Source organism: Vicugna pacos, chromosome 3 (assembly GCF_048564905.1).
Source record: "Vicugna pacos chromosome 3, VicPac4, whole genome shotgun sequence".
In the NCBI taxonomy this organism is placed as follows: Eukaryota; Metazoa; Chordata; class Mammalia; order Artiodactyla; family Camelidae; genus Vicugna; species Vicugna pacos.
This window is the reverse complement of record NC_132989.1, coordinates 44252694-44274501: the sequence shown is the minus strand read 5'-3', so window position 1 is coordinate 44274501 and position 21808 is coordinate 44252694. Positions and strand designations below refer to the sequence as shown.

The following is a 21808-nucleotide window of genomic DNA, read 5'->3' as shown; positions in this document are numbered from 1 at the left end:
TCAGGGGAAGAATATGTACAGTGTTTTTTCAACACTTTTAAGTCTGAGACTCTGGTGTCATGTTCATTAGAGGCTTGTTAGTTATATCGGTTTTTAAAATATTTCCTCCTAAATATCTTTGGTATAGTGGGAAGAAGGAAGGGTACACATTTAGATGCTAAAATACCCTCTGTTTTTATGCAGCTGACATCTTATTAATTTGATATGACTTTGGGCTCCAATGCCAGTAAAGCATTCACACTAATACATTCTACTAAGTCTGGTTCCTGATGTTTCATATCTTTGGGTGTCCTTCACATTTAAGATTTTTGTTTATATGCATAGAGGTTTGAATGATATCATTAATAAATTGTATCTCTAGTTCTCTCATGAAAAAGGTCATGCCTCTACAAGGGCACTGAATCAACTGATTGAATTAACTGCATTAAATTCAATTCCGTTAAGAAAGCTCAGACTGCCACAGTTAACCATTTTTTGCTCTGTATCTGCTGTAAAGGGGAACAGAATAATCTAACAAAGATAGCCATCACATTCCAGTTTTTTTCAAGGAGAAAGTTCATTGTGTGCACATGGCAATCATTAAATAAAGGAGATGAAATTTAATACATTTAGCATCAATCATAAAATAATTGTCTCAGAATTTAAAAATCTACCATAAAAATAAAGCTCACAAATAAAAGAGATAGGCTGACTAAGAGATGTCAATTTTCTCTAAATCTGATTCTAGGCAGATATATAAGAAAATTATTCCTCTTTCTATCTGTGCTACTGTAGAAAGTTTTTTCATACCATTTGACCTACGTTCATCAGTGCCTTAACCTATAAAATGGGAATAAAACAACCTGCCTCTTAAGGTTGATGTAAGAATTAAGTAAGGCATTATTTAAAGCACTTAAGAAAAATGATTGGTGCATATTCTTGGTAAACACCAGCCATTATTAATTTTGTTACTAATTAGAGAGGAAAGAGCCTAAGAAGTTAGGTCAGGTGTCATTGTCCAATGCCTACTGGACAACTGTGGGGCCAGGAAGTCCCAGGGACTCATAGCTCTGTCAGTAGTGACATTTCTTCTTTCTTCCCCAGACATTTCCCTTGCTTTTCCTCTTCTTGGAGAAACCCACAAAGGTGTTCCAACTTCTAAGCCCCACTCTTACTTTCTTATTAATCACAGATCTCTAGGCTCCAGCCTACTTTCCTCCCCTCTTGGTAACCACCACTACCCAGAAGACTGTCTCTTCCAGTCGGCTGGAGTCAGGGATGTGAATTCCCTGCCTGTTTCATTCACTTCTGGTCTGAGAGTATGAGACTCCCACAGTGGTATCTAAGCATTAGGGAGGATAGCATATGTCGGAAAAATAAAAGTAGGTTAATATGCTCACACTGGAGCACAGGTGCAAGAGAAGAAGCAAGAAGAGAGAGGAGTGGTCAGATCATGGAAGGCCTGTAAGGTTCTGCTGAGAGGCTGGCTTTAATCCTGAGGGAGAGGGTGAGCCAATGAGGCACAAGTCAAGCCAGGACCTGATCCTGTTTTCATTTTATGGTAAGGCTGTGTTGTGCTATAGCAATGAGAATGGGTTGGAAGGCCAGATCATTTAAAAGAAATGATAGGCGCCTCTATAAAAGCTGTGGTCATAGGGATGGAGAAAAGCGATCAATATGAGGAGATATTAAGGAGGCAGATTCACCAAGACATGGTGGCTCATAGGAGGTAGGAAATGAGGGGCAGAAGGAGCCAAGGACTATAGGGTTTCTGGCTTGGGAGACTGGGGAAAGGATGGACATAAGAGGAGGCAGTTGTGGAGAAAGAGAATCAGCTAGAAAAGGGGAACAAATGGACTCTGTGCTGGGGCCTCCAGAAGGAATACGGCCCTGCAGACACTTTGATTTTAGCTCAGTGAGTCCTATTTCAAATTTCTCACCTTCAGTACTGTAAGATAATAAAGTAGTGCTGTCTTAAGTCAGAGTTTGTGATAATTTGTTGCAACAGTGATAGGGAGCCAATATGGGCCATTTCAGCTCCAGAGCTTTCCATGAGGCCAGATAAGGCTGCTCTGGGGCCTGTATCATAGCATGACTTCTCCCTCTGTTCCGTCCTGCCTCCCCCACCTCCTTTCCACACGTGGCAGGGCACTAAGGTGCTCCCAAGTCAGCATCTGCTTGGGCAACTCTGTCTCGGAGTCTGCTTCCCACAAAACCCAACCTGGGACAGATTGCCAAAGCTCACGATGACTTCCTGTGATTACAAATGTATGAATAACAAATATGTAAGTGTAAAATGTTAACGTTGTTATCAGTTTCACACAAAAAGTATAATGCCTAACGTGAATTGCACTGGCCTGATACTAAGGGGACGTGGAATGAATGTGAAGAACGTGTGCTTGACAGGAAAATACACATCCTATTCCAGCCCCTTTATTTGGCCACATTCCTTAAACTTTTTGGATGTAGTTTTCCTCACTTGTCCCCCTGCACCCCCACCCCAAAAATAGGAATGGTAAATACTTTCCCACACTAGATACAGATACGTAAGGTAGAGTATTTCAGCACAATTACTGATCTGTGCTAAGGGCTCAGTGAAGGGTAGTCGAGGTCCTGCAACTCTCCCTCACTGCTATAATTGATTCCGTGAGCGGGGGAGGCAGATGACCATTGAACTATATGATCCTGCTATCAAAATTTGTGCTTCAAGCCAGGAGAGCTCTGGGAGATCAGTGTAACCCGGGGAGGTGAAGGAAGACTTCTGCAAGGATATGGGAACTTGGCTGGGCTGATAAAAACACCTGAGAGAGAGAGAAAGGTAGGGAGAGGGCACCATAGGTGTCCTCAGTCCAACTTTAGTGTGTAGCCCCGGTTCAGGTAAACAGAATTTGGAAAGGCAAGTACCAGAAAATCAAGTTTGCACAGTGCTGCAGTTGTTTTAGTTGTTTTAACTGGCAACATTAGACATATAAGACAGTACATCTTGTAACGTATACGGTGTTTTTTTGATATGTGCTACATAAATATGAAGTGTTATTATAGCTAAGAGGAATCTGAGAAGAAAAGTAAACTGGATAAGGACAACAGTGCTGAGCTATGTACTCATTACAGATAAATACATAAAACCTTTGAAATTATGACATAACCAGTGCTGTTAGATTTATGGCAATGGGTATTGCTCTCATTCCACTTTGCATTTATCATCTTTATATTCATATGGCATCTCTATTTTCAATGTCTTACCAATTTTTCCCTCTCCTAGTAACCTTTTCAGCTGAAATTTCATATGCTTCATATCAGCTCAGAAGCAAATTCTCTTCTGGAAGGTTGAACCTATCTGTTCAACCATTTCTGAGTTACCCAAGCTTGAAGAAATGTTTTGAAATTATGTCAAGATCCACTTTTTATGTGTTTAGATTTAATTCAAGAATGGGGTTTAAATTTAAACCTCTAGAGCTGTCATACACATATTCTCTGAGGAGAAAAATATTCTTTGCTTTGAGATACAATTTGTTGAGGTTTACACTCCACTTTCTGTGTAACTGGAGTGTGGTTATGAAGAGATCTACTCAAATCCTGGAAAACCCTTTGGGTTTCCAGACCCTCCATGCATATTTGTAAGAATGCTTCCCGCCCCCCACCCTTATCAATTCTCTAGAAGAACTTGAGAGTAACAACTCCTGTCTGACTGTTTATTGTCAGACAATAGTAAAAGTTTTATTCTATGAAAAACCAGAAAAATATTTTAAACATTTATTTATTTATTTGCTTATTCATTTATTTCTTGAAACTTGGACATTGATCCTTGTTCTATTGTGGGTAGGAACATCTGTACTACTAACAGCGTCTCTTAAGCAAATATTATTGGTTATATTGACAAGACTTTTCTAAGATGGCATACTATTCATCATAAGATTATAAGTGCCCTGAAAGACTGAGAACTTACAAAATTAAAAAGAACTAAAGTAGGAATGGTTGAATAGGGTAGAGACAGGAGAGAAGAGGGCAGAAGACACCCTTCTGATCTGGCAGATAGTCTCAAGGCATATAGATATATTCCAGTTATCTATTGCTATGGGACAAATCACTTCAAGGCTTACTGGCTTAAACCAACAATCCTTTTAATATCTCTGGGGGTTGGCTGGGCTCACTTAGACAACTTCTGCTCAGGGGCTCTCATGCAGTTGCTGTGTGTAGGGCTGGCATCCTTCAAAGGCTCACTCACTCATGTATAGTACTTGGGCTGGGAAACCTCAGACACCTGAGGCTCCTTGAGCATCTCTTTCTGTGTACCTGGTCTCTCCACATGGTTTCTCTAGCATGGGAGCTGCAACATGGCCAAACATTTTTCATGGTCATTCAAGGCTTCAATTTCAGATACCCCTGTCCCAAGTGAGAGAGCCAAATGGAATCTGTATCATCTTTTCTAATCTAAACTCAGGAGTCACAAAGGCCCACTCAGGTTGGAGGGGAGGCGACAGTCTCCACCTCTTGATGAGAGATGAGCCAAAGAATCTGCAGATGTGTTTTAAAACTACCACAGGACTTCACAGACCTCTGGCAGAAAGTCTGGGACAGAATAATGAGTCATTCACTAAACCACAAATTGGTTCATTGTGGTTCCTTTTCTGCTGTGGTAGAAGGTCACTGCCATGCTTAAGGGTTCTGGAGTTAGACTGCCTGCCTGGGCTTGCCTCTGCCCTGACACTTACTAACCTGGAACCTTAAGCAAGTTCCAGTGCCTCAGTTTTTCCTATTTGTAAGTTGCAGATAATGAGAGCTAACATTTATTGAGCACTTAGTAGGTACCAGGCATTGTCATAAGTGCATTATATACTATCTTTTATTCCATAACCAAAATAACGCTATGAGTTAGTTACATTACCTCCTAAATTATAGAGTTGACAAAAATGGAGATATCTTTCTGGTCTGTGGTGTGGATCAAATGAGACAATTACGTTCTTTCTTGATGTTATTATGAAACTTGATGGGGCAAATTCTAGTGATGCCAGGTCAGGAGAGTAAGCCATTTCCAGAAATGGACCAAACGTGCACAGTGGCACATAGGAAGAAACACAGATTATTCCTACTCTAGTGCGGAAGCTCTAAGGAGGATCAAATTTCCTGACAGGTGTTAAAAATGCATAAAAAGGCCTGCCACTCCGGGTCTCATTTGGGGCTACGGGTCCAAAATCCAGCTCAGTCCAGCAGATTGGGACCGCGAGCACCGCTGTGAGTTTTACAAAAAGGAGTATTTATCTTTTTCCTGAGGAAGAAATCCACGACTCCCACAAGTCAAAAGAGTTGTGCCGGGAGAACACCCGCCTTCTACCCTAAGTTTCCCTAGGTGTCAGGGGCCCGCGTCTAGCCGGACGCACACAGCCGACACCGTTCCCGGGGGCCTGCTGGGTACTCTGCCTCCCCTCGCGTCCCCGTCGCCACCCTCAGCTCCTCGACTCTACGAGCCACCTTCGCCTCCTCCTTCTCCCCTAAGGTGCCTACTCCCGCGAACGCAGAGCGCCCATCTTCCCAGCCCGGACAAAACCCGGAAAGGTGGAATCCCTCGCCCGGAGCGCCCCGGCGGCCACTGGGCATGCTCCGTCGTCAGGCAGGTTCGGGGCCGCGAGCAGCTGGTGCGACTCACGGATCCCTCCTGCGGCCGCACGTCCTCCGCCCCCCGAGCAGCGAGCGGGCGCATGATGGCGGCGGCGGCGGGGAGCGCCAGCGGCGGCAGCAGCGGCGGCGGCGGCGGCGGCAGCAGCAGCAGCGACACGTCCAGCACCGGCGAGGAGGAGAGGATGCGGCGCCTCTTCCAGACGTGCGACGGCGACGGCGACGGATACATTAGCAGGTACTCGGGGAGGTCCACGAAACGGGCTGGGGCGCGACGAGCCTCTAGGCGCTCTCCTTGACCCCTCCTCCGCCCCCTCGCCCCAACTTCCCGCAAGTTGCTCAGAAGCTTACGGGAAAACTGGCTGTGACTCTGAGAGTGTGTCGCCAGCTCGGCCACTGAGGCCGAGGGGCTGCTCTGCTCGTCTTCTGGAGATGCCAGTTGGCCCAACTTTTCCTAGCGCCGTCTTTGTCTGGGCATTGGGAGGCACCTCTTTAGTACGCGAATACCCACCCTCCGGTCCCCCGGGACTCTAAGGACTCCTGCCTCTGGGAAAACGAGTTCAGGCCACTTGTCCCAGGTGGAAGAGGCTGCCCCGCAGCCTCGGGCTTCAGGGTGTCAAGATGCTGTGGCCACGGGTTGCTCAGTGGACGGACCCGGGGCCGGACCAGGATAAGGATGCGCTCTCAGTGACAGATTTGAATATGAATACAAGCTGTGCCGAACTTTGGTGTGGCACCGAGCCCCTGCTCCAAACTTAAGAGCCCAAAGAACAGGCACGGTTTGCCGCTCAGTGCTGATTTAAACCTATTAGGCGGAGGAGAACGAAGCACTGAGGCGCAAACTCGGGCTTTAGAGGTGAGTCTGGAATATAGACCCAACTCTCTACCCTGCTCCGCGCTCTCACCAGGTGAGCCTCTGGAGGGGTCTCGAGGCACCTCTGCGCGAGCACTCATAACCCTTGCTGTGCTAACTTGCAGCTCCCCTACAGGGGCGGTGTTGCATCGTTGGGCGGCAGGGCTTGGCAAAATAATTACTTCTGCCCAAATTCTTAATCACTTATCAGACACTGATGGTCAAGAAGGCAATTGTAATGTTTTACGGTGTGAAAGATCCACACTGGGCGCTGAAGACCGTACGCACCAAAATTTGAATTGCCTTCAAGGGAATAGGCAGCCTAAATTATGTATTGCATGTTTCTTTAGCCTTTGTCTTGATGGGTCTGAAAATCCCAGGATACGTCCTGCTGATTGTCCTTGCCTACCTAGAAAAAAAGAGTGGGGGAATCCCCCCTCCTCCATTAAAAAAAGATCTCTGAAACAGGTGATTTGACATGTAAAAGAATTTGGCAATTAAAAAATACTCATTTATTTGGGACTACTCAGTTACGATGATTCTTACCTGCATTTTACTACTTTTCTGAAGTTTCACTGGGAAACATTAGAAAGATATCAGAAAATTCTATGTTCTGGAGTAATTATGTTCTGAAATGAAAAAAAAATATGTAACTCTAGTTGACATCACTTAGATTTTTATCTGGAAATCTTTCCCTGTTTTGGTTCTGGGTTCATCGAATAATTTAGATTTTTTGTTGTTATTTTCCTGCTTGAAAAGCCATTATCTTATTTGCAAAGGTGAAACTATCTACGTTCTTTATGTTAGATGCAAAAAGAATTTAATTGCACATGAGCAAGAGAGCATATAGAAAGCTAACAGAATTCTCTCCTACCCCTTCTCTAATCCTATTGGTGTGTTGCTTTATCCAAACTGCACTTTCTATATAAATACTCATATTATTTTGAATGGGAGCTGAATGGACACTGAAGGATAATGAATTCTTTAAGCATAATTTGAGAACTTTATTTTGGAGGGTGAAGCATTGTAAAGGAGGTGATGGTAAAGAAGGAATTTTAGATGAAGGTAGAAAACCACTGGGGCAAAAGTGGGAAAAACTTGTTCCTTGTGTCACATCACTTTAATATATCTGCTTGAAAGGTGGAAGATATGTGCAGTAGTAGACCCAAAGCCAAAACTTTTAACTGTGGGCAGAGTTGCCTTGGAAGTTATTTTTAGGCTGTGACAGATTTTCTAAAGAGGAGGACTTCAGGGATGGCAATCTTATTGAAAGGAGGCACTGAAGAATTTGTCTAGAAGTGTGTTTATGGAGCAAGCACAGTTTTACTGGAATATATGTTTATTTGGTATGGCTTGGGGAATGGGGTTGATGAAAATAACTACTCCCTCTCCCATGCGACTCCGTTGTGCTGTCCCTGTTTAATGACTTTACTGACCACTCTGCAGTGCATGATAAGATGTGGAGTGCTGTGAGTTTCCCTTTTATTAAACATGAGAGTTGGGCTTTCTATTTTAAAACCTTAAAGACTTTGAATTCTTCAAAAGATGTCAAATTTTAGCTAATGGTAAAATAGCTGCATCCGTTAGGATTTCCATTTGGCTATATATATATAATAAAAGCCTAATCACAGTCAAATAAGGGTTGGCCTTCACACCCAGAAGTCTGGAGGTGGGCCAACCAGGCTAAGGCAGCAGCTCCATAAGGGTACCAATGCCCAGTTCCCTTCTATCTTTCTGCATCACCATTCTTCACATAGAGCTTTCATCCTTATGGTTATCTCACAGTCCTAAAATGATTGCTCTATCTACAACTTTATCTCCAAGTTCTAGGGAGGAAAGTGTAAAAGGAAGCTGAAATGAATGATGTCTGTGTCATCAAACAAAGCACAGCTTTTCCAAATCCCTTAATTGATGTCATTTTTGTCAGACTACATCACCCTACCATGCCTACTTACAGCAGAGTTGCCTCCCTAAACAAAAGCTGAGTTCTCTAGTTACGAGCAGGAATTGGGTATTGGGTAGGCAAATAGCAACCAATACACAAGATGAAACTCCTCCGTGTTAACCCGAATTCAACTATATTGTCTCCAGTCCTTTACCTAGCCCTCATTCTCAAACAGGAGTAAGCTGGAGGTCGTATGTTTGGAGGAAGGATAAGTGGAAGAGAGATCGAGGCCATGAGGGGGAATGTCAGGGTACACCATTGCAGGAGGCAGGGAGCTGAAAGTTAGGGCGTTGTGTCTTGAATATTCTCTTGGCCCAACCTTCCCCATCAGGCTGACAAAAACGGCATGAGCTAGCTGGAGGTTTCTGGAATTGCTGCTCCTGCCCAGGAGCTCCCAGCCTGCCAAAGGGACCCAGAATCATCCCTATGTGGCTGGTTAAGCAGGAGCAGACAACTACTGTCGGGTGGAGCCAAGCAGCAGCTTGGACAGGGCAGGACTCGGGCTGCACAGTGTGATGACAGTAGGCTCTTCTGGTGCATTTGTTAATCTTACAGTGGCTTAATCCCACACTTCATGGTATTGAATTTTTGGGGTCCTGTTTATCATGTTACAGGAGATGGTGGTTTTACTCTACTTACTGAAATTAATTTCCCTTGAAATTTTAGAGCTTCTTATTTTTACCCTTCAATTTAAGAAACTATTTATGTCGAACATTTTGACAAATATCTAAAACCAACATTTACATTTATATCTAGTCCCCAAGCCTCAACTCAAACATTGTTGCCTTAGAGAGAGCTTCCATGACCACTATATCAAAGTAGGGTAGCTCTGCTCCAGCATTATTCTCCATCATGGCTTTCTTCCAAAGCACTGTTTACAACTTATAATTGCATTTCTATTTATTATTTTATTTTCCTTTTTTTTTTCTTTGTCATTCTGCCACTAGTTATAGCCTTCACGGTGACAGGAATCATGTCTGTTTTGTGCAAACAGGACACTCAGGATCTAGCACAATATTTGCCATATAGCATTCAGTCAGTAAATTCTGATGAATAAGTGACCAAGAATAAACAGTGGTATGTTCATGTATATTGAAAAATCTTTCAAGCATTTTCATTTCCAAGACTATTCCATGTTTATGAATACTTTAAATATAAGTATACTTTATAATATAATATTTTCCTTTGAAAATAAATTTTCTCTGGTTATATCAGAGATATTTTTGTTGCTGAAAATTTAGAAGATAATGAAACGTATAAAAATAAAATCAAAATCATTTATTATCCCATAACTAAGGAATATCATTTTTATTTTCCTAGTGACATAGCTACATCATATCATTCCTCTAGAACATCAAAAATAATTAGATAAAAGGAAAGACATCTCATGTTCATGGATAGGAAGATTTAATATTGTTATGGCAGTGCACCCCCAAATTGATCTACAGACTCAATGCAATCTTTCTCAGAATCACAGCTGCTGTTTTGTTTTTGTTTTTTGTAGAAACTGACAATCTGATTCTAAAATTCATATGAAAATTCAAGGGACCCAGAATAGTCAAAACATGAAAAAGAGGAATAAATTTGGGTGATTCACACTTTCTAATTTCAAAACTTACTTCAAAGCAACAGTAATCAAGACAGTGTGATACTGCCAAAAGGACAGACATATAGATCAATGAAATAGAACTGAGAGTCCAGAAACAAGCCCAAAAGTATGTGGTGAATTGGTTTTCAACAAGAGTGCCAAGGATACCAAAATCAAGGGTGAAATGAAGAATAGCCTTTTCAACAAATGGTGCTGGGACAATTGGATAGCCCCATGTAAAAGAATGAAGTTGGATACTTACCTTACATATAAAAATGTATATATTTCTCGTACAAAATGTATGGAGTCTTCACATTTCTCATGTACAAAAATTAATTCAAAACAGATCAAAAATTTAAATGTAAGAGCAAAATCTATTAAACTATTAGAAGAAAACATAGAATAAAATCTTTGTCATCTTGGATTTGACAGTGGATTCTTATATATGACACCAAAAGCCTAGGCTACAAAAGAAAACTAGACAAATTGGGCTTCATCAAGGTTTTAAAACTTGTGCTTCAAATAAGCCTATCTGAAAGAGTAAAATACAAATTGAAGAATGAGAGGAAATCATATATTTGCAAATCATGTATTTGATAAGGAATATGTATCTCAGTTCTATTTAAAAAAAAAAAAAGACAACCTCTTGCAACCCAGTAACAAAAAGATAAATAACCCATTAAAAATGGATAAAGGATGTGAATAGACTTTTCTCCAAAGAAGATGTACAAATAGCAATAAGCACACAAAAAGATGTTCAGCATCATTAGCCACTAGGGAAATGCAGATCAAGACTACAATAAGACCCCACTTTAAACCTAATAGGATGGCTATAATAAAAATTCAGATAATAACAAATATTGGCAGGATGTAGAGAAATCAGAATCCTCGAACACTGCTGGTAGGAATGTGAAGTGTTGGAGCCACTTTGGAAAGTAGTAGCAGTCCCTCATAAAAGTAAGCACAGAATTACCATATGATCCACAATTCTACTCCTGAATATATATACAGGAGAACTGAGAACATACATACGCACACAAACTTGTACATGGACGTTTATAACAGCATTACTCCTAATAGTTGAGAGATGTGAACAACCCAAATTTCTATCTGCTGGTGAATAAACAAACAACATGTGGTATATCCATGCAATGGAATATTATTCAGTCATAAAAGAAATGAAGTAATGAAACAGGCTACAGCACGGATAAATATTGAAAGCATTATGCTATGAAAGAAGCCAGTCACAAAACACCATACATTATATGTTTCCACTTATATGAAATGTTCAAAATATACACATTTATAGAGACAGAAAGTAGATTAGTGGTTGCTTAGAGCTGAGGGTAATGGGGAAGATTGAAGGATGATGATGGCTAAAGAGTATAGGATTTCTTTTTGAGTTGATGAAAATCTTTAAAATTGACTGTAGCACAACTCTAGGAATATACAAAAACCATTGAACTGTATACTTCCACTAGTGAATTTTATGGTGTGTGGATTATATCTCAATAAAAGTGTCACCCCTCCCCCCCGAAAAAGATTGGAAAATGTGATTTGTGATTATAATTTTCCATTATTTATTTATTTGATTATTCTCCTATTGTTTGACATTTAGGTTGTTTCCAATTATTTGCTTTGGAATGTCATTAAATCTAAGATGCCGTATAGATTGAGGCACATCATTATTTTATGTACCAACCAAACCATGATATGAAGGTCTTGACTACTATGCTGCTGTTAACATTCATATCTTTAGGTTAGTTTTAAACAGATTTATTAAGATATAATAATACTGCATATGGTACAATTCACCCATCTAAAGTGTATAATTCAGTGTTGTTAGTATATTCACAGAGTTGTGCAACTATAATTATAATCCATTTTAGGACATTTCATCACCTCAGAAAGAAGCTCTGTACCCTTTTAGTAGTCACCCCCATTTCACTCCAACCTCCCTATCCCTAAGCAATTGTTAATCTACCTCTTGTCTCTATAGATTTGCCTATTATAGACATTTCATAAAAATGGAATTATACATTATGTGACCTTTGGTTGCTTGTGTTTTGGTATTATGTCCAAGAAGGTTTTGCCTAACCCAAGGTCACTATATTTTCTTCTAAGAGTTTTATAGATTTAGTTCTTACATTTATGTCTATAATCCATTTTGAGTTTATTTTTGTGTGTGGTGTGAAGAAGGGGTCCAAGTTCATTCTTTTTGCATGTAGATGTCAAGTTGTTCCAGAACCATTTGTTGAAAAGGCTGTGCTTTCCCATTTCTTGACATTCTTATCAACAATCAATTAACCATAAGTGTTGAGTTTATTTCTGAACTCTCAGTTCTTTTCTGTTGATGCATACACTTATCCTTATACCAGTACCACACTATTTTGATTACCGTTGCTTTGCTGTAAGTTTTGAAACTGAGTACTGTGACCCTCCAATTTTGTTCTGTTCTTTTTGAGATCAACTATGCTTAGTCCTCTGAGTTCCCATTCACATTTTAGGATCATCTTGTCAATTTCTTCAAAATGGGTAGCTTGTATATTTGATTGGACTATGTTGTATCTATAAATCAGTTTGTTCAGGTGCTTTTTTAGTAGCTGTATTTTTCAGGATAGTTGTTTTTTCCTCCAGCCCTTTATTTTAATCTTTTAATTTGGACTCAGGAGGTTAGTGAACATCTCAAGTAATAATAGCAAATGTTTATAGAAGCTTTTATAGTTTACAGTTAGTCCGTACATTATCTCATTTAATTCTTACAATAGGAATTAATATCTCTGTGTTAAGACAAAGAGCCAAGATAACATAGCCTCTGAATTAAAAAGAAGCAGCTGTGGCCCTTCCTTGAGGGCCTTTTCTCCCATGCATGCTGCACAGCTAACATGAGAAAACATATTAGAACCTCTAAAGCCTTAAACTTCTTTTCTGTTTAATTTACACAAGGTCTATGGTGGAGATGAATTTTTATTTTAAAACTGGCTTCTTAGCATCAGTGGGAATGGCATTTAAATTCTTGGTACAGAAGGTGAGGCATTTGCATTCTAAATGAATTTCCATGGGGGTCTCAGCTGGGGAAACTCTCTGTTGTTTGGTAAATTGAAAATCTCTTCAAGTGTTAGTCCCAGAGTAGAAACCATATGGAGAGAAAGGGCATTTCCTTAGAGAACAGTTAATTGTCAGCTTCTCATTGTCATTTCAAAATGTCAGTTTAAATATGTAAATGAGTAATTACTAAATTCATGCAATTGATTATTGATGACTCTAACTGATGGGAGAAACAGACTTGGGTAGGCAGAAGGACTCTCTGGATCTGTTCACTATTCAAACATTTAGATCGCTATCTCTTAACAAAATGAAAATGGAAATGGAACAAATTGCTAGGTTGACCAATAAGCATTAAGTGTGTTTATCTGATGTGACATTTGTTAGTTGAGTTTAAGTGTAGCCCTCAGTTGAATTTTCAGCTGTGAAACTTCTGCTTGGAAAATTCTAGATAGATGAGCTCTTTGTTTAATTTTTTAAACATTCGCATCACAATGTAGAAGATACTTGAAAACTCATCTTAGATGTGATGTTGGTGTTAACTAGGCATCTATTCAACCTTATGGCAAGTAGTTGAATTCAACAGATTAATTCAATAGATTAAAACACCTATTGTCTATTGTTTGAAAGTTCAGCATGCACATATTTGTGATACAGATGTAGGAAGTAAAAACATAGACAGTGTGAAGAGGGTATTTCTGTAAAAATGTGACTACATTTCCTATTTCAAGGAATTTTGCACTTATTTACCAAAAATCAGAACTGCTTTCTGAAAAATAACAAGCTTAACAGAATACCTTAGAGGTTAATGCTTTTAGGCAAGGGTTTTGCTTTGGCAATTTTTGTACTGTAGTCTTAAGCTGAGTGCACTTCGCAATAAACAGGGTGGAAATCGTGAGAATATAGTTGGGGTAGTATTTACTCTTCTAAAAATATGTTGGTAGTTTTATATTATTATAAGCAAAAGGTGAAATCAGTGCTGTTTACCCTCCTCCCCCTTCTTGGTTTCCGAAGCTCCTTCATCTCTAACCAGAATTACTGTTCTGGTGTCCTACCTGCAGGCTTGGCTCCTCCAGCCCACTCTACACAGACACTGAGGTCATTTTTCTCTGACACAAAACTGAGCAGGCAGCTCTTCTTGAAGTCCTGCAACAGTTGCCTGTTTCTTGTAGTTAAGCTCAGGCTCGTCTTAGGGCTGTTTGAGTGGACGCGCCCGGCCACCTAGCCCCGTGACTGTCTCCCCTCCAGCTTTCTCCCTCACATTCCCTCCTCCAGCGTGGCTTTGCAGGTGCAGCTCCTGCTGGAAGTGCCCTTCCTTCCCCCTTGTCTGCCTGGTGAGCATCTTCTCGTTTTCTCTAGGCTCATCTTTTCTGGGCTCAGTTCTCACGTAGCTCTTGCTCTCTGGAGACTCGTGCGTGCCACAGAGCTCCCGTGCACTGCTCGGCTCATGTCTGATATTCTCACGGTTTCCTTGCCTTGCTCCCTACACTCAAGGCAGATACTGTACTTTTCTTGTCTTTTGTCTTCATAAACTTGGTGCCCAATACGTTATAGAAATTGACTAAATATTGATCAAATAAATAAAATTGTCCTCGTGTAATGGTGATTTCAAACATTTTAGAATATTGAGAAGGTTTATCAGGTTTTGTCCAACTTAGAAGCTGAGATTTTATATTTGCAAACATGCACTGGGTACATTTTACCTAATCTAAAATTACTAGTGTGATGGAAATTCTGTTCCCTTGCAACTAACTGGTCATATAACTTTAGGCAAGTCACACAAACCTCTCTAATCTGTCTTCTTCTGTAAAATGATTTTAGCATCTTTTTCAGGACTGAAATGTTTTGATTTTTATGGGCTGTAGGTACTAGCTTAGGATTTTGTTGATAGCACATTCTCTAAGAAAGGCATGCTGCTTAAATTAGTCTCCACTGGGCAACTGTTTATGTTTGTTTATGAACTAACCCTGGTGAATCCATAGTTTCTCTATACTGGTAACTGTTACCATCCAGTAGGCTTCAATACTGTCTAGGCAGCAGTATTTTCAAAATACTTTTGAACTCTTGGTTAGGTTTTTTTCAATTCCTGAGTAAAGGTTATGAGATGAAGTAGAATTTTTTTTAAAAACTACTCTTAATTCTGTATTCTACTTGTTATTAAAAAGCCAAAGGACAGTTGCCCACACAGTTCTATCCTGAGTCTTTCAGGATATTAAATATTTAAAAATATTTTTCAAATTAATACTTATAGTCCACTTTTCTTAGGCTGTTCCTCCATGGTTACTGGATATTCACAGTAAACAAACATTTTAAACTAACAATAAAATAAAAATAAGAGAATTTACTCAATCCTAACTTGTATTATAGTAATTTCTATTTAACTTCTTTCACCTCCAAGATAATAAGCTTCATGAGTGCAACAACTCTGCCTTTGTATCTCTCACACCACCCAGTACCATTCCTTGTACATAGATGCTATGGATGTAAGTGTTGAATCAATGTTAAATGAAGGAACTGATGGATTAATACTGTCTTAAAATCATATTGCTGCTTCTACACTTGCGAGATAGGATTTTGATTTTTCTCTCATTCCTAAAATAGAGAAAAATTCCTGTGCCAATGTTAACCTGTCTCTTAACTGTATACATACACGCTTCCAGAATTACCATCAGTCAGATAGCATGGAATGAGGAAAACGCAAAGAATTTTGCTGTGTGAGTTAGTTTGTTGGAGCCCTCTGTTTTGGTAATATAAAATACAGGTTCCCTTAAAGGAATAATTTACTATTCACTGTGGTTCGTTACTTTATAGATTCCTCCTGAATCTTCAGTGCTTAGAGCATCTGATGACTGTCATACCAGCGCAAATTTGAGAATATTAATTTTTATTTTTAAATGTTTGTTGAATGCCCACTCTGTGCACAGAGGAATACAGAGGTGGGTGTGTTACAGCTTCTGCTCTTAAGTCGTATTTGGTCTTACGCGGTAAGGACCAGAAACAAGGAAAAGTGCAAAGCTTTTAGGAAGGTTCAGGGAAAGGAGGAGAACAACTGGGCTTTATAAGAGGATATTGTTCTAGTAAGTTTGTTGTAAGGAATATGTAACTGGCCCAGAATGGTCACTTAGCTTCACCTCCCACCCTGTATCACTGTTTCTTCACTTCAGCCAGAGTAGCGCTAGCGACAGCTTTCCTGCTGCCCTGCTCCCTCCCGCAGAGGAGCCCAGGGCAGCCCTGATGACAAAGAGAGACCGTCCTCCAGAGGCTCTGGCTTCCTCAGCAGCTGTCTGGAAGACTCAAGTGCACAACCCTGAGATGCTGTGGAGGTCACACCCTGTGAGGCTGCAACCAGTGAGAGACAGGAAGCGAAGGAACCAGCTGCTAAGCTGCTCCTCCTTCCTTCCCCTTGAGGAACTCCTGAATGCAGTTGTTTCCGATGCCATCTCTGGAGACATTCTGTAAGAGGAGAGAGCCAGCTCCATGTGCTGCAAAACTGTAGCCAGTTTGGGTACGCACCCCTTACATTAGTCCTTCCGCTTTGTTTCCTCACTCAGCTGTTCCCTGCACTCTTGCTCCTTGCGTATACCCCCAATCAGGTACCAGCATGTGCGCTTAAGACAGAACCCACAGAGATAGCTCACAAAACAGGGATTATTGTTTAAATCTCTAATATTTAAATATTGCGCTTCGTAGGCCCTGAACCTTATTGCAAAAAAAAAATTCATTCTGTAAGGAAAAATGCAAAGAAAATGAGATCATTCTTAATCTTATCTACCTAGAGATAGTAAATACACAGACACACACACACAAATATGATGTAGTACACGTTATAGCTGCCCACACACCATCTATCCTGACCTCTCTTCTTCCCAAAGACCCCCTAAGAAAAGTGCGAGCCATCAGTCCTCCTACAAGAAACCCATGTGTGGCAGGGTCCCACTTCCAAATATAAAGAGAAGTGGGATCCAAGAGTAATCCCAGCCTCTTAACAACATTTGAGTTAGGAATGGGCATGTGATGAGACTTGCACTAATGAATCTCTAGAAAAAGTTTGCTGGAGATTGCTGGAAAAGTTTTTCACATTCTTCTAGTACAGTTACTGGAAGCAACTCCTTCTCTTTCCCTCCTAAATGGGATCTGAGCATGAAGTAGATGCATGGACCCTTGATTGCCAATAGCAACCACTATGGACCCAAAGGGAAATTAATATTAGGAAGTAGACCACACTTTTTTTTTTTGGCTGTTAACTTTTTTTTGAACTGAAGTACAGTTGACTTATGTTAGTTTCAAGCGTACAGCATAGTGATTCAGTATTTTTACAGATTACACTACATTATACTTTATTACAGGGTAATGGCTATAATTTCCTTTGCTATACAATAGATATATCCTGTTGCTTATCTATTTTATACATAGTAGTTTGTATCTGTTAATCCCATACTGCTAATTAGTTCCTTTTCCCTTCCCTCTCTGCTTTGATAACCGCAAACTTATTTTTTATACCTGTGGGTCTGTTTCTGTTTTACATATGCATTTGATTGTATTATTTTTTAGATTCCACATATAAGTGATATCATACAGTATTATCTCTGACTGCCTTATTTCACTAAGCATAATATTGTCTAGGTCCATACACGTTGCTGCAAATGGCAGAATTTCATTCTTTTTAATGGCTGAGTAATATTCCATAGTGTATATATACTACCGCTTCTTTATCCATCCATCTGTTGATGGACAGTTAGGTTGCATCCATATCTTGGCTATTGTAAATAATGCTGCTATGAACATTGGGGTACATGTGTCATTTCATATTAGAGCTTTTGTCTTTTCTAGATATATGCCCAGGAAATGGGACTGCTGGATCATATGGTAACTCTATTTTTAGTTTTTTAAGGAACCTCCATACTATTTTCCATAGTGGTTGCACCAAATTACATTCCCACTCACAGTATAGGAGGGTTCCCTGTTCTCCACACCCTCTCCAGCATTTGTTATTTGTAGACTTTCTGATGATAGCCATTCTGACAGGTGTGAGGTGACATCTCATTGTGGAGTTTTGTTTTGTTTTCTATTTTTTTACCTTTTTAAATTGAAGTATAGTTGGTTTACAATGTTGTGTTAATTTCTGGTGTATAGCATAGTGATTCAGTTATACATATATATTCCTTTTCATATTCTTTTTCATTATATTTTACTACAAGATATTGAATATAGTTTCCTGTGCTGTACAGTAGAACCTTATTGTTTATCTATTTTATATGCAGTAGTTAGTATCTGCAAATCCCAAACTCCCATTTTATGCCTCCACCCTCCTCTTTCCCCTCTGGTAACCATAAGTTTGTTTTCTATGTCTGTGAGTCTGTTTCTATTTTGTAAATTTTGTGTCATTTTTTTTTTTTAGATACCACATGTAAGTGATATGGTGTTTTTCTTTCTCTTTCTGGCTTGCTTCACTTAGTATGACAATCTCCAGTCCATCCATGCTGCTGCAAATGGCATTATTTCATTATTTTTTATGGCTGAGTAGTATTTTATTCTTTTTTATGGCTGAGTGTGTGTGTATATATATATATATGCCAGCACTTCTTTACTCAGTCACCTGTCGATGGACATTTAGGTTGCTTCCATGAAGAAGACCACACTTTTAAGGGAGAGTAACGGCATGGAAAAGGCTGGAGCCATGATAATGCTGATTGAGCCACCCTGCCTCTAGCCTTCCTCCTGTACAAGCCAATGCATTTCTGTATTATTTAAGATTGCTTGAGTTGTATCTTCTTTACTTATGGCCCAAAGCATCCTGGAACACTCATGTATTTATGTAGATGGGATTCTAATAGGCAGGCTGTGATTCAGTCTGCTTTTTTTTAGCAGACTATTTCATGTAAATTTTCTGTGTAAATATGGACCTTATATCACCATTTTAAATTAAGTATTCCATGATATGTGTGTGTATAACCCAATATATTATACTAGATGTCTCTCTAAAGAAGTTTTATTTTACTTTCTGTCTTATTTGTTGCTTACCCCAAAACTCAGTGGCTTAAAACAACACATATTTGTCATCTCACAGCTTCATAGGTCTTGAATCCAAGCACAACTTGGCTGAGTCCTCTATTTAAGGGTCTCTTACGAGGCTGCAGTCACAGTATCCGCCAGGGCCAGTGTCATCTCAAGGTTTAGTTGGGTGGATCCCAGTTTCCTCCATGGTTGTTGACAGCCTTCAGTTCCTGGAGGGCTGTTGGACAGAGGCTTTAGTTCCTTACTAACTGTAGACCAAATGCTACCCTCCGTTCCTTACTCGGCGTTCCTCTTCAACAAAGCAAACACACAAGAAGAGCCAGACAGACAGAAGCCACAGTCTTCTGTACTGTGATTTCAAAAGTGACATTCCTCACTTTTGCTGTATTCTGCTCTGTAGAAGTAAGTTCCCAGGTTCAGCTGACATTCAAAGGAGGGGGTGGGTTACAGAAATGTGTGACTCCCAGAAGGCAGGGATCATCAGGAGCTACCTCAGAATGCTACCTACCACACTTTCTGACTTTTATAAGCAATGCTGTGGCAAATATACTTGCATCTTTGAAAACCCCTTCTGTCATGGGCTGAGTTGTGTACCCCAAATTCGTATCTTGAAGGCCTAATCCCCAGTACTTCAAAATGTGACTATATTGGGAGATAGGGTCTTTAAGAGATAACTAAGGTTAAATGCACCTTTTGGGGGTGGGCCCTAATGCAGTACAACTGATGTCCTTATTAGAGGAGATTAGGACACAGAGCTGCACAGAGGGAAGTCCATGTAAAGACAAAGGGGAAAGACAGCCATCTCCAAGCCAAGGAGAGAGAGGCCTCAGAATGAAATCAATACCTTGAACACCTTGCTCTTGGACTTCTAGCCTCCAGAATGGAGAGAAAATAAACTTCTGTTGCTTAAGCCATCTAGTCTGTGGTGCTTTGTTGATGGCAGCACTAGGAAACTAATAAACCCCTCTGGTGATATCTGGGTTAATATATTGCTGTATTGCCTTCCAGACTTTACTTTGCCATCGCAGTCTATAAAAGTGCCTATTTTCTCACATATTCAGTAACATTAAACATCATTACATTTTTTAGCTTTCATCAATCTGGCATCTGAATAATGGTATCACATTATTTAATTTTACAATTCTTTGAAACCTAGTAAATTTGGACATCTTTTTCATTTATTTATTGACTATCTGTATTTCAAATTTGTGAATTTTCTCAATGTTCATTTTTTTTTTGTTAGAGAAGTTGTGTTTTTCCTTTTGATTTATGAGAAGTCTTTATATATTAAGGACATTAATTTTTTTGTCAGGTTGCAAATGTTTTCCTCAAATTTTTGCTTTCTTTTAAAATTTGTTTGTGATATCTTTTGCAAAATACAAGTTTTAAATTTTTATGTAGCCAGATCTGTCACTTTCTTCCTTTACTTTTGCATGTGTTAAGGCTCTGTCTTTGAACTTAATGGATAAATATTGGCATTATTTTCTTATGGCTATCTTATGGGTTCATTTTGTAAATATCTTATTCTCCTGGAATTTCTGTGTACATGAGTTAAATGATAGAAACATCGTTTTTCCCCTAAATGATTACTCAGTTGTCCTAATTTCATTTAATAAATCCATCCTTTCCATACTGATCTGAAAGTTTACTTTATTATATACTAACTTTAAAAGTATGTATATTTCCACCTGATTATAGAGTCTACATTTTCTTTTATTGACCTATCTATTGGTGTATTGATGTATGTATTGTTTCTTCAGATTATGGTTATATATTCCACATGAATTGGCTTCCCTCATTCTCTCTCCTTATCCCCCCCCCCCAAAATCATCTTGGCTATTTCTGGGCATTTTTCTCTTCTAAAAGTACTTTACAAGTTCCGTTGAATTTTTTCTTTCTAGTTTTGTTAAGATATAATGGTCACACAGTGCTGAATAAGTTTAAGGGATACAGCGCAATGATTTGACTTACATACATCATGAAATGATTACCACAAGTTTAGTGAACATCTGTCGTCTCATACAGATAGAAAATAAAAGAAAAAGGAAAACATTTTTTCCTTGTGATGAGAGCTCCAAGGATTTTCTCTCTTAACAGCTTTCATTTGTAACACAGCAGTGTCAATTACACTTATCATGTTGTGCATGACATCCCCAGTACTTATTTATCTTAAGACTGGAAGTCTGTACCTTTTGATAGTCTTTATCTAGTTTCCCCTCCCGCTGTCCCCTAACTCTGGTAACCGCAAATTTGATCTCTTTTTCTATGAGTTTGTTTGTTTTTGAAGTTTAATTGACCTCCAACACTATGTGAGTTGCTGGAGCATGCATAGTGATTCAATATTTCTATACACTATAAACTGATCACCACAATATGCCTAGTTACCATCTGTCACCATACAAAGAGATTCCATTATTATTGACTATATTTCCCATGGTGTACATTTTATACCCGTGACTCATTTATTTTGTAACTGAAAGTTTGCACCTCTTAATCTCCCTCACTTATTTCTCTCATCCCTCAACCTTCCTTCCCTCTCTGTATCTTTGACTCTGTTTCTGTCTTGTTATGTTTGTTTATTTGTTTTGTTTTTTTATATTCCACATATGAGTAAAATCATATGGTGTTTGTGTTTGTCTGACTTATTTTACTTAATACCTTCTAGATCCACCCATGTTGTCATAAATAGCAAGATTTCACTTTTTATAGCTGAGTAACATTCCATTATATATATATATATATATATCACATATATGTTGTTTATCCATTC

At 39.4% G+C, this 21808-nt stretch overlaps 1 protein-coding gene across 1 annotated transcript in view; it reads left to right on the top strand.

Moving 5' to 3' along the window:
* Positions 1-21808, top strand: part of MCC (MCC regulator of WNT signaling pathway) — a 386214-nt gene that overhangs the window by 7042 nt on the left and 357364 nt on the right. The window contains exon 2 of the mRNA XM_031673172.2: positions 5474-5830. Within this exon, the coding sequence (XP_031529032.2) occupies positions 5676-5830 (155 nt within the window). The 5' untranslated portion in view covers positions 5474-5675. The remainder of the gene's footprint in view (positions 1-5473; positions 5831-21808) is intronic.